Below are 13349 nucleotides of genomic sequence, written 5' to 3'. Positions count from 1 at the left end.
ATAATGAATGAATGAATATTTATAATATAATGAATACTATATAGTGAATATATTTATAAGATATAATGAATATATACCAAGTGTTATAATGCTAGAAGGTACTCAAAAGGTGAGGTGTTGGCACTTTTTCTTAACTCTTTTTTGCTAGGTATGCCTAATGTAATTTTGATTCTCTTTAAATACACTGTATTTTAAATTGAATTGCAACAACTTGATAGTTGTCTATAATTAAGTGAAGTATGGTTGTACACTTGATTCTTCATATTGCTGGAGAAGCATAGTTATACAGGTATCACACACTCAAAGGAATAATAAGGTGCAATTTGGTCTCTAATTTTGTGGCAGATTTATTTCCTTAATTATGTTTTCCTCGAGCTAATATTAAAATTTCACTACTTGACATTTCTCAAACAAACGCCAGGTCTTGAAGGAAGAGGAGGTGGGCTAGATGTGAGAAAAGTAGTAAAAGAAAGCCAGCCTGGGTTAATTATCACCTGCAGTAGTGTTATTTGCAGTAAGGAGGGTTACCTGTGCCAAACCAGGACTGAATTCTAGGGACACCATATTGCCATGCTCTCGTTCCTTAGTAGTGCTTTATTCCCCATACAGATTTTTCTCTTGACCATACTTGGCTCTTGCTCAGCCAGTTTCTTCCTTGACAGTTGGGCACGGAGTTGATTGGGTCATTCTGCAGAGACAGCTGCTGTCATGCAGAATGGCTGCAGATAGATTGAGGCTCCTACGGGGGACTATTGTGTGAATCCTACATTGTTTCATGAGTGTGCTGGACAGAAGAATGTGTATTGCTTCTGTGAACAAAGATGCTGTAATTCCTTGAGACTGACACAGGTAGAGTATCCCTTATCCGAAATGCTTGGGACCAGAAGTGTTTGGATTTCAGATTTTTTTTTTTAATTTTAGAGTATTTGCATTATACTTACCAGTTGAGTATCTTTAATCTGAAAACCTGAAATCTGAAATGCTCCAATGAACATTTCCTTTGAGCAGGACCTTCAAACATCATAATTGGTGCTCAAAAAGTTTTGGGTTTTGGATTCAGATTTTTGAATTAGGGATGCTCAGCCTGTATTAAATATGTACTTCAAAAAATGCAAATACATGCATTTTATAAATTTAGTCATCAGTTCCCTAAGTAATAGTTGCCCTAACAAACTTAAAAATTGGGTCTTTGATGACTAACTTCCAACAGCCAGCCTTCTGCCAGAAATTAAAAGCAATGTATTCACATCTCTGTTGTACTTAGGTTATATTGTAATTATTTGTTTGCTATTAAATTGTGACCTCCTTGAAGGGAATGATCATGTCTTATTTTTGTATCTTAGTCAATGATACTATCAGATCCCACATTCTCTTGACTTGTAGCATCATTTCATAAAACTTACAGACTGGAGGTTTCATTAAAGAAAACACACACATTGGAATCCCAGTAGCCAGTAGAGTTACGGGCTGGGTACCATAGGTTTTTTATACAGGTGGACCAGGAAGAAAACCTAGAACTAATCATTTGTAGACAGGTGTGTAAGAGCTGGCTGGAATTTACAGCCTGATTCTAGACATCCAGAAAACCATTTGATTTTATAGCAGAGCAGGACGAAATATAAAACTCTGCTTGCAAGGGAAAAATGAAATATCAGTCAGTCATTGTATCTTTCCATGTGTGCTGTTTGTGGAAGACAACCCACGGTAGGTATTATTGCCTGTTCCTTAAGGAGTCTGAGAATAGCCAAAGCCCTGCAAATGCAAGCAAACACTAGGTCTACAGGCAGTATCATAGTTTATGTGAACTTTTTACTCAACAATCAGATGATATGTGGAAAGAACTCTGGGCTTTAATCTGGCTCATCTACTGAGAAGCTAGTGATCTTGAAAGATTACTTAGTCTCCCTGTGCCCCAGTTTCCTCATAGGTAACATGAGAATAATATCTATGTCCTACAATTGTTGTGAAGATCAGAAATAAGATATAGACATTATTAGATTATTAACATCTGCGTTAAATACTTGTTCCACTTCCTAAACCTTGTTCTTTTGGAAATTTACAGACTTAAAATAGGAAAAAAATTAAAAATGAAGACCTCATAGAAAATAAGATTTCTTCACGATATTGGGTGGTGGGGTAATTTAAAGTAGAAGCTTAACTAAAAACTAACGTAACAAAATTCCATCCTCAGCTCTATTGTGGCCTTGGGCAAGTTGCTCTTTTTTCAGTAAACCAAATGTCACAGAGAAGAAATACAAATTTTAAATAAAGATTCTTGGATTCCTCGATTAATGTAACATCACCATAGAACACTGTGTTCCTAAAGTTATATATATAATAAAATTGGGGACATAGTTTTACACTTGCATATAACTGGAACTTCTTACATATGTGAGATTTTTTTTTTTTGAATTCCAAATTCCAAATTAAGGTTGTCCTGTAGGAAATGCCTGTGGATTTTCCTACCTCTAAGATATATATATATGTATATATATATATATATATTTTTTTTTGTAAAGTACTCTGTAACTAAAGTAGATGCAGAAACAGTAAGCACTGTTTCAAAAGTGAATGGGAGAACCAACTGTTGGTGTTGCCCAAAAGATAATAGAAGGTGTCTTTCTTAGGGCAAGGTCTTATGATCCAAGTGGCACGTGAGGGAACATGACTAGATTTGGCATCAGGAGAGCTTAGCCCTGGTACAGGCTCTGCCATTAACTCACAGGGTGATGCCGATAGCAGGGACAAGCTGCTTGTCTTCTTTGTTAGTTTCTTTGTGCTGCTGTAACAAATGACTACAATTCAAACAACAGAAATTTCTTTTCTCACAGTTCTGGAGGCTAGAAGTCTGAAATCAAGGCATCATCAGAGCGATGCTCCCTCGATATCTCTCAGGAAGAATCTTCTCAGCTTCTGGTGGTGGCCCCCAGCAATCCTTGCTGCTCCTTGACTTCCAGATGCATTACTGCAGTCCCTGTGTCTGTTGTCACCTGACCTTCTTCCCTGTGTGTCACTGTGTGCCCTCTCGTCTTCTTTTAAAGACATAGTCATTGGATGTAGGGTCCACTCTAATCCAGTATGACTCCGTCTTAACTCATTACATCTGCAAAGACCCTATTTCCAAACAAAGTCACCTTTTGAGGTTCTAGGTGGATCTGGACTTTGGGGGAAGCCTTTCAACCCACTGCAGCTCCTCTCTGGGGTTTCTTTGGGTTTCTCAGAAAATTATCTTTTGAGCTCTTTTTAGCTACAGCATTCAATAGTGCCATGAAGATTATTCAGAAAAGATAGAAACCTGAAAACAAAGCTTTATTTACAAGAAAAAAGCTGGTGGCTCTGCTTGTTTTTGCTTTAGGTCCAGTGGCCATTGGGACAGCTGCTCCAAGCATCCTAGCTTCCCTTTACTGACTGCAGACTTTACTTTGGATACAAGTTAATACTGTTGACCGTGATCCAAAGGAAACTTAGAAGTTTGAGGACTTAGTAACAAAGTTGTGTTTGATGATATGGCTCAGGTGAAGTAGAAATGGGGAGCTCTGGAGCCGAGAGCAGGGATTTGGGGCCCAGTTTTCGGAATGGCTTCCATGTGAAGGAGTTACAGAGGATGGGATGGAAAGGAGGGCTGTGAGTCTGGAAATGAGTCACAGCCATTCATTTACTTGTTCATTAACCAACACAATGGTAGGTATTGCATTGTTAGCTCCTTTCAAGGGATGGATGACATGGTGGTGAAAGACTCCGTCTCTGTCCTCCTGAAGTGTACTCAGGAGTCTGTGAAGGTGGCCCCAGAGAAATTCATGTTAATGAGGACAGGGGAGGCTTACTAAGTTAATAGTGTGGACTTGAGAAGAGCAGAGTTGCTGACTTGTGCTCTCCTAAGGTGGAAGGGACAAGTAGGTGTTCAGATCTGTAGAAGGTAAGTGGATAGTTCAGTCAGTTATACACCAGACCGCATTCCCAGTAAGGTTGATTTAATAACTGATGGGAAAGAGAGGCCTTAGAAAATCTTTGTTGCTTTAAATAATGTATAAGTTTGTTGATGTTGTGGGAAATAGCAGACATGCCATTTGATAGACATATTGGCTGTTTATGTATCTTATTATAACCTTCAAAATGTTGGCAAGTTGAAAAGTGTATCAGTAAAAATGCCTCCAAAGTAGCAAATAGGTAAAACTCTTTCAAACAAATTTATAACTTGCTCTTATAGGAGTGTGGGTGCTCATGATCTTAATGTGTATGCTGTTAGGGGGTTAATTGTGACCCTGCAACATTTATGTGTTGAAGTCCTAACAGCCAGTACCTCACAGTGCAACTTATTTGGAAATGGGGTCAGTGCAGATGTAGTTAGTTAAGATGAGGTCATTAGGTTGGACCTTAATCCAATATAATTGGTGTCCTTATAAAAAGGGGAAATTTAGATGCAGAGATATGCAGGGCATGGGGGGAGATGATGTGAACAGACATAGGGAGAAGACAGCCATCCACAAGCTGAGAGAAGCACAGCCTGGAAGAGATCCTTCCCTCACAGCCCTCAGAAGGAGCTAGCTAGCTGATACCTTGAGTTTGGACTTCCAGTTTCCAGAACCATAAGACAGTAAATTTCTGTTGGTTAAGCCACCTCGCTTGTCACTACTTTGTTACGGCTGCCTTAACAAACAAGTACACGTGTTTTCTGGGTGTTTCTTCCTGCCAACTCCCAAACTTGCTTGAGGGATGAGGAAACCCACCAGTTCCTCAAACTGAAGGCCAGGTAAAGCTTGCCCATGAACTAAAACTTTGGACCATTTTCCTTGGTGTCACTTTCAGCATTGTTCTTTACCAAGCATTGTTCTTGACTTAGGCAGCAGATGACATGGCAGCTCTCTCTCTCTCTCTCTCTCGCTTTTACAACCAGCCTAGTTTCCACAGCTACTTTTAAGACATAGCCAACACTTAAAGTATCTGTTGAACATTCAGTTCCCAGAAGCCCAGCTTTGGATGACTCCTGTGTCCTTGAGGACAATGAGTAGCGGAGACCTGGTTCCATCCGGGCCTCCGCTGCTCGATGGCTGTGAACCGCCCAGAAGCAGCTGACAGAGGCAATCCCTGCAGCTGCGAGAGGCCTCTCGAAAATAGATGCAGTTTGTTCTTCCCAAAACCAGTGTTCGCCCTCTTCTACAGAACTGAAGGGGCAGAGAAAATTCACTTTTTAATTTGTCGTTTCAACATATATTTTTTTCCTTTTCAGCCAGTACAGGCTACTCTGTCATCTTTGAAGATGTTAGATGTGGGAAAGTGGCCAATTTTTTCCCTTTGTTCTGAGGAAGAACTACAGTTAATTCGTCAGGCTTGTGTCTTTGGCAGTGCTGGCAATGAAGTTTTATACACTACAGTAAATGATGAGGTAATTTTGAAGAAAATAAATCAGCTACTCACATTTTTAGAAATGGATTTGCCAAATTGAAGATCTTGGGGGAACTAAGGAATAAAAGGTTAAAAAAAAAGCATGGAAATTAGGTTTTATTTATTATATAAAGAAGCAGTTTGCTTAAGGAAGATGATTCCTGTTTGGATGTAATTTATAGATTTGTTAGAAATAGAACTGCTTGAACTAACAGTGGTTTTTCCCATAGATTTTTGTGCTTGGCACAAACTGCTGTGGCTGTTTGGGGTTAGGTGACGTCCAGAGCACCATTGAACCTCGGAGACTGGATTCTTTAAATGGCAAAAAAATAGCCTGCCTCAGCTATGGGAGTGGTCCACATATTGTCCTTGCAACAACAGGTAACCTAGGAACCCCATGTAGAATTTCAACTTTATTTGCAGCTGCCCTTGAGAACATTGTTTAATTGGTTGAGAGTTGCTAGCTCTTCCTGTGAAATTGACTATATTTTGGATGCCATTAAACATGAATGTATCTGAATGCCAGCATAAGGTGATGTGGCAGATGGAATCTAGGAATCATTGGCATTTTAGGTGTATGAACGACAATGCTATAAGCCCAGTAAACACTGCCAAACTGATTGTGGACTTTGGCAAGTCTGTCTGAACTTTGGATTCTTGATCTATGAATTGAAAGACTAAACCTTGTATCCAACATCTCCCCACCAACTCTTAGCATTTTGTGATTCTTACACTAAAGAATGACTGATGGCTGTAGTTGGCGTTAGTAGTAGGGATTAGCCACTTCATAAGGGATTGCCTAGAAAAATTCCTTGCTCTGAGTGAAGCAAGGAGGAAAAAAGGAAGAAAATAAATAAAACTTCTCCCCAGAAGGTCGTAACCATGGATTTGTAGTTTAATTCACATCAAGACTGAACGGTCCAACAAATCTCAACCCTTGAATTTATTCAAGGTACTGGATGGCAAGTGCCTTAAGGGCATGATAGAAGTTAATGCAAATCCTTTCTAAGGGAAGGCGCCTTTATCCTTGGCCTGAGAGAATTAACCAAAATAATTGTTCAGTGGCAATAAGCAGCACATAGTCAGAGATAACCAGATATACAGTAGTCGCCCGTTATCCTTGGTTTTACTTTCTCAGGTTTCAGTTACCTGCAGTTGACTGTGGTCTGAAAGTATAAATTTAAAATTTCCAAAATAAACAATTCATAAGTTTTAAATTGTGTGCCATTCTGAGTAGGGTGACATTTCACCATCTTACTCCATCCCACCTGGGACATGAATCATCCCTTTGTCCAGCATCTCCGCCGTAGACACTCCCACCTGTTAGTTACTTAGTAGCTGTCTCAGTTATTAGATTGATTGTCTTGGTTGCATAGTGCTTGTGTTCAAGTCACCCTTATTTTACTTAATAATGGCCCCAAAGTGCAAGAGTAGTGATGCTTGCAATTTGGATGTGCCAAAGAGAAACCATACAGTTCTTGCTTTAAATGAAAAATGGAGAGTTTCCATGCTGAGGTTGTTAAGATTTATGGTAAGAACAAATCTTCTATCTGTGATATTGTGAACAGTACATTTTGTAATTGTTCTATTTTATTATTAGTTATTGTTGTTAATCTCTTACTATGCTTAACTTACAAATTAAACTTTATCATAAGTATATATGTATAGGGAAAAACAGTATATACAGGTTCAGTACAAGAGTCTTAGAATGTATCTCCTGCAGATAAGGGGGGCTTGCTATGCAAGGAAACAAGGTACCATGAATGGGAACCAGAAGAAACAACATACAGCAAGAACGGATTACTAAATATCAGGCATTAAAATTATCAGACACCAATTATAAGACAGCTGTATTTATTGTTTGAAGAAATTAAAATGAGCTTGAAGATAATCTGCAGGGATTATAGAAGATTTGAAAAGATCCAAATGAGCAATATGATTATCAAAATGAAAATTCAGTGGACAAATTTTGTAGCAGTTTGAACACAGCAAATTAGTAAAATTAGTAAACTGGAAGATGAATGAGAAGTCATTATTCAGAATATAACACAAAGAGACAACACGCTGGAATATACAGATGAAATGAGTACAAACTGTATGATTCCATTTATTTAAATTTCAAAAACAGGAAAAACTAAACATTTGTATGCAAGATGCATATGTGAGGGCCTTTTGGGGGGTGATTATAAGGTTATATTTCTTGACTTAAGTAGTAGTACATGGGTGTGTGCTTTATAATTTATAAAGCTACATATATGTTTTATAAACTTTTCTGTATATTATGCTACTCAATAAATAATAACAAAGATTTTTAAAAATCAACTTGGTGATTATTTTAAAGATAAGGAAATTAAGACCCAGGGGAGTTAAGTGGCCTTATAATCTTTTGACTTCATTCTAATGTTTTTGCTATTACTCCCAGCAGCCTTTTCTCTGCTCTTTATTAAAAACTTATTTTCCAGTTATTATAACTGCATGCATTTACATTTCACCTTGTTGCTTTGAGGTAGAATGCAGTTTATACTTTCCAAATAGATTCTTTTGTAGAATGACTTTGGTGGAATGGGGAAGTTGATTAGCTTTTTGCACCTGAATTTTTAGATTTCATTTGTGGAAGCTGTGCTACATATATTTTCATATAACGAAGTAGATGTTGTAAAAACTGGTTGTCTTTCTTTTTATTTTCAGAAGGAGAAGTCTTTACCTGGGGTCATAATGCTTACAGCCAGCTGGGCAATGGGACAACTAATCATGGTTTAGTGCCCTGTCATATCTCTACTAATTTGTCAAACAAACAAGTCATTGAAGTTGCCTGTGGGTCTTACCATTCTTTGGTGCTAACATCTGATGGAGAGGTGAGAAAAGTCAGCATAAAGCTCATTGATTTTTTTCAATAAGATTATGTAGACTTCTATAGTAGTCCTGGAAATACAATCATTTGATTAAAATAACCACCTCCCTCAAATTCAGCCTTATTTTTGGTAGCAATTCACAGTCAGGGTGTTGATGTTGTGACATTTACCTGTACGTAGTAAGGTCTTCCATAATTGCAAAATTTAAAAGGAGGTGTTGTTCCTTCTCTGTTGCTGTAGTAAAGAGGTTATTTGCAATAAGAAAAATCCCCAAATGCTGGAAAAGATGGCTGGGGCAAAGTAGATACTTTTGTGTTACGTTTTATTTAATAGTAATTGTTACGGTTTGTATAGATAACACCAATAACCTAATTTTATAAAATCATGTACATTGTGTAAGAATGAATTTTGTAAACACTTCTCTGCCTGTGTTGTGAGGATTTATGAATGTGAAGCACTTTGAGAGGAAAGACTCGGTGCCACAAGTACATGTCAGTGTCCAGTTGAGACACTTTATAAATTAATGTGTTTCATTTACTGATCTTTCCTTTAAACAGGTATTTGCCTGGGGTTATAATAACTCTGGGCAGGTAGGATCTGGATCAACAGTTAATCAGCCAATCCCTCGAAGAGTCACTGGCTGCCTACAAAATAAAGTAGTTGTGACTATAGCGTGTGGGCAGATGTGCTGCATGGCAGTAGTAGACACGGGGGAGGTAAGGAAGTTATTTTACATCTTGTTTAAAAACCGTGTTTGCCACATGAGTCTCATGCCAGTATGGTATGTCCCACATAACAGACAACTTGCTGGCCATTTGTCTCTTGAGAGGATTGAGGGTCTCATTTTCTCTCAGGTCTATGTCTGGGGTTACAACGGAAACGGGCAGCTCGGACTTGGCAATAGTGGCAACCAGCCAACCCCTTGCAGAGTGGCAGCTTTGCAAGGCATCCGTGTCCAGCGGGTACGTCCACTGTCAGTTTGTGTGCGTGTATTTTTAAGTCTTCACTGGCAAAGATATCAATGTATTAAAAACATAGATTTGTTGGCAGGATGAAAAGTTTAGCTGCTTGGATGTCTTCATTAAAGTAAAGGTTAAATCTCTTTTTCCTTGAATTAAATTGCAGCTGTTCAGAAAATTTCTGTTCCAGGGCACTGTCACATACCTTTTGGAATATAAATTGTTACAAGCTTTCCTGAGGAAGCTTTGGCATAGCGTACAAGAGCCTTAAAAGCCTTTATACACTTGGACCTGTAGTTCTACTCCTAGGGAATTTCCCTGAGGAACCAACAATTCCTGTAACTGTCTTACAGAATTAGTTAAGAAGATACATATACATATAAAAAAAGGATAACTTTAATAAAAAACAATAGGTATAACAGAATTTACTAATCAAATCATAAGTTAATGATTAGATAAATTATGCCAAGTATATATGCTGGAGATGATGTATTATATACAAAGAATTTTTAATGATGTGGAAAACTGCTATGTGTAATGGTAAATAAAATGAAGCAAGATACAGAACTGCTTATACAACATGATCAGTAAAAAAATGCTATAGGTGCATATCTCTATGTCTATATAGAAATAGAAAAAGCCTCTGATCTTCAGAGTACTTTTATATTTATATTTTTCTATATTTTTCAAATTGAACATGTTTTACTTTTATAATCAAAAAAGAAAATAATTATTTAAAAAATACGAGTGTCTGTTTCTTACATTCCACTCATACCCCTTGATTTCTGTGAGCATTAAAGCTCCAGTGAACTGGGGCAGGTGCTCACGCCAGGGAACTCATGGCAATCTTACTGCAGTTCTGGCCCACATGTTCTGGAAGGATGTTGGTTAACTTAATGCTTGCCTCTACTACGGGTAGGCTGCCTCTTCCTTTCTTTTTTTTCATTTTTGATTCTTAACCTACTTTGTGGAAGCAGTGAAATAATTGCTTCTATTTGCAGTCCTGAGTGGATTTTTTTTCCTTCCAGGTCGCCTGTGGCTACGCACACACATTAGTATTGACAGATGAAGGCCAAGTGTATGCTTGGGGCGCCAATTCTTATGGGCAGTTGGGCACTGGCAATAAAAGCAACCAGTCCTATCCTACTCCTGTCACTGTGGAAAAGGACAGGTAACATGGGCATTTTCACAGTCCCCACACTGGTCTTTGGTGATTGTGATTAAACAGGACTTAGATATATAGAGAATGGTGGGGAATGTACTGCTAGTGTTAGAATATTATTTAACAAGAGTATTTATTCCTTTAGAAAAATTGGCTTTGGAATTGTTGGGGAGGTTGATTGTATGTTAAATATGCTATTTTCACTTACCCATGTTTCATCTATACCTCCAACAGCTATTCTAAGCAAACTGCAGTGACTAAACTTGCAACAGCTGTTCTGTTACTCTTCTGCCTTACAAATCACCCTTTTGCCCTCCTCCTTTTCCTGTTTTACATTCTTAAGGGGGTGTCAATAACATTCGAGGTCGCTCTTCCCTGGCTTAGGAAAAGGTACCTTGCATGGGGTATAAAGCTGGTCAGGAAATTAAGATTTACTTTTGTGCACTTGTTTGCAAGGTTGTGTTATGTAATTAGCACATCCAGAATTAGTTTCCACATTATTCTGATATTTTTGAAAGCCTTTGGAATTTCTCAAGCATGGTCAGATCGCTGCCTTTTCACTTTTCATTTCTTGACAGTAGTATAGAGCAAAAACGTTTCATTATCTTTTCTTTTAAACCAGGGTTGCGGTCATTGTAGAAATGAATGCTGCTGTTTTTACTGCATATATCTTTATTATATTTAATTTTAAAAGAAATATACAGACAAACAGATTAGCTCACATTTATATGCAGTTCTTTTCTAATTTTCTGTTGGAATACTTAACAACGAAAATGAAGAACCAAATTGTCATTTTTCAACTGCCTCAGTTTTCATTTGAGTATTGCGAACTTGGCTGACTTTCTTTAACCTATGTTTTAAAAGTTTTATTTAACCAATTTAACATAGGTTAATTTTATAGGTTAAATAAAACTTTTTTCTCCAAAAACCTTAAAATTTAAGACCCCTGGCCCCTTCAGAATTGGGAGGAGGGACAATAATGGAGGCAGGAGGTGGTGCAGGCAGATGCCTGCAGCTATTCATTCACACATCTTGTAGCTTAGAGCTCCTCAGAAGAGAAGGGACAGTCCTGAGGCTTTGAATAACCACAAAAGTGCCTCAGCTGGTAGGGACACTTAACATTTAAACTGAAAAACAGAGTTAAAGGATCAAATAAAGATGACATGGAAATAAAAACGATGGATTTGTGTGGCCTGTTATTTTTTTATTTTTATTTTTTGAGACACAATCTCCCTGTCATCCAGGTTGGAGTGCAGTGGTGCAATCACGGCTCACTGTAGTCTTGACTTCCCAAGCTCAGGCGATCCTCCCACCTCAGCCTCTGGAGTAGCTGGGACTACAGGAGCGTGCCACCAAACCTAGCTAATTTTTGTGTTTTTTTGTAGGGCCAGGATTTTGCCACGTTGCCCAGGCTGGTAGCTCCTGGGCTCAAGCGATCCTCTTACCTCGGCCTCCCAAAGTGCTGGGATTACAGGTGTGAGCCACTGCGCCTGGCCTGGCCCATTACTTTTTATGGTGCTCCTACACTTCCCCAGAACTTTAGCATATCCGTCCGTAGTCTCACAGAATCTGCCATCGTTGCCCACCAGTGACTTGCTGCATTGCACTGCTGGTCCCTGATCCAGAATGAACACCCAAGGCTTCTGATTCAGGTTCTCACTGGGGCAGATGGATTGTGGGGCATCAAGGTGGGAGAGAGAAAAAGTAGCAGAGAAGCAGGTAATGGGAATGGAAGCTGTGTGAGTGCCAAGTTGCTTAACTAGACGTTGGGAGTTATCTATTGCATTTCTGTCTTCTTAAACTGCAGTTATTTTTGAATTATAATTTGGCTGTAAAAATCATGGATGGGCCAGGCACTCACGCCTGTAATCCCAGCACTTTGGGGGGCCAAGGCGGGCAGATCGCCTGAGGTCAGGAGTTTGAGACCAGCCTGGCCAACAAGGTGAAACCCTGTCTCTACTAAAAATACAAAAATTAGCTGGGCGTGGTGGCGCATGCCTGTAATCCCAGTTACTTGGGAGGCTGAGGCACGAGAATCCCTTGACCCCAGGAAGTGGAGGTTGCAGTGAAATCGCAACAGTGCACTCTAGCCTGGGCAGCAGAGTGAGACTCTGTCTCAAAAAAAAAAAAAAAAAAAAAAAAAAATCATGGATGAATGCTTTAAACGAGATGTTCCTGATTTTCTCAGTTTTCCGTACTTGAATTTCAAGTGGTGGTTTCTGAACTTGCACAGTTTTAACCAGGCACTCAATCACGGGCGTATTCCGAGGGAGGGGTTTATAGGTCTGTGCTGGGACTTGTTCTGCACTTCTCCACCCTTTCCAGGGATGGGAAAGTCAAGTATATGTCATAACTTATCCCTCAGGAACCCCGGAGCCTTACTTCTGACTCTTCTGTGGCCCATTACAGGAAAGCCTGACTAATTAGGAACTGGATTGAATGTGGGGTGGGGTGGGTTTCAGTTCTTAGTTACCTGTTCACACAAGTGGGAAGGAGAAATCTGTCTACATTGTTTTCTTTGCTGGAACAACCATCCAAGGGAAACCTTTTAAAATCTTTCCCAGAAAAAGATTTTATTTATGATGGAGAATACTGATAATTGTCAGCAATTTATGTTTACATAAAAATAAGTTTAATGATTAAAATGATTATCTTCTCCTAATCCAGTCATTCCCAATCTTTCTGAAGTTTCAGTACCTTGGGGACAGATTGACCAACATTTGTATCTTTGTTCTTAACGTTCCCTAACAACATATTTTAAACTAAACTGATGTAAAGCTAACTTTTCCTTGAATTTCTGAGAATTCTTCGACTTCTGAGGTAGTTGGTATAATACTTGGGCTCTTACAAAACCAGGATTGGGAATCCCTGCTGTGGATCTGTCATCTTTGCTGTTTCTTCTCCAATATTCTTCTCCCTCACAGATGACCTTTCACCCCTCTTCAAGGTTTTCCGGTTTCTATTCTTTCTCACTCTCTGCTTTTTCATTTCTAA

At 38.8% G+C, this 13349-nt stretch overlaps 1 protein-coding gene across 8 annotated transcripts in view; it reads left to right on the top strand.

Annotated features, from left to right (window-relative positions):
• Positions 1 to 13349, top strand: part of RCBTB2 (RCC1 and BTB domain containing protein 2) — a 57649-nt gene that overhangs the window by 25941 nt on the left and 18359 nt on the right. For 6 of the 8 annotated variants that reach the window (XM_054446760.2, XM_054446762.2, XM_063650863.1 and 3 more), the window contains 6 exons: positions 5228 to 5383; positions 5613 to 5763; positions 8071 to 8237; positions 8792 to 8950; positions 9089 to 9196; positions 10222 to 10364. In XM_054446760.2, the coding sequence (XP_054302735.1) occupies positions 5228 to 5383; positions 5613 to 5763; positions 8071 to 8237; positions 8792 to 8950; positions 9089 to 9196; positions 10222 to 10364 (884 nt within the window). Of the gene's footprint in view, positions 1 to 615; positions 850 to 5227; positions 5384 to 5612; positions 5764 to 8070; positions 8238 to 8791; positions 8951 to 9088; positions 9197 to 10221; positions 10365 to 13349 lie in introns of those variants that run through there. The other 2 variants (XM_063650865.1, XM_054446768.2) reach the window with 2 other exon arrangements.

The sequence above is a fragment of the Pongo pygmaeus genome, chromosome 14 (genome assembly GCF_028885625.2).
Source record: "Pongo pygmaeus isolate AG05252 chromosome 14, NHGRI_mPonPyg2-v2.0_pri, whole genome shotgun sequence".
NCBI lineage: Eukaryota > Metazoa > Chordata > Mammalia > Primates > Hominidae > Pongo > Pongo pygmaeus.
The sequence above is the reverse complement of the archived record's forward strand: the minus strand, read 5'-3'. Positions and strand labels throughout refer to the sequence as shown.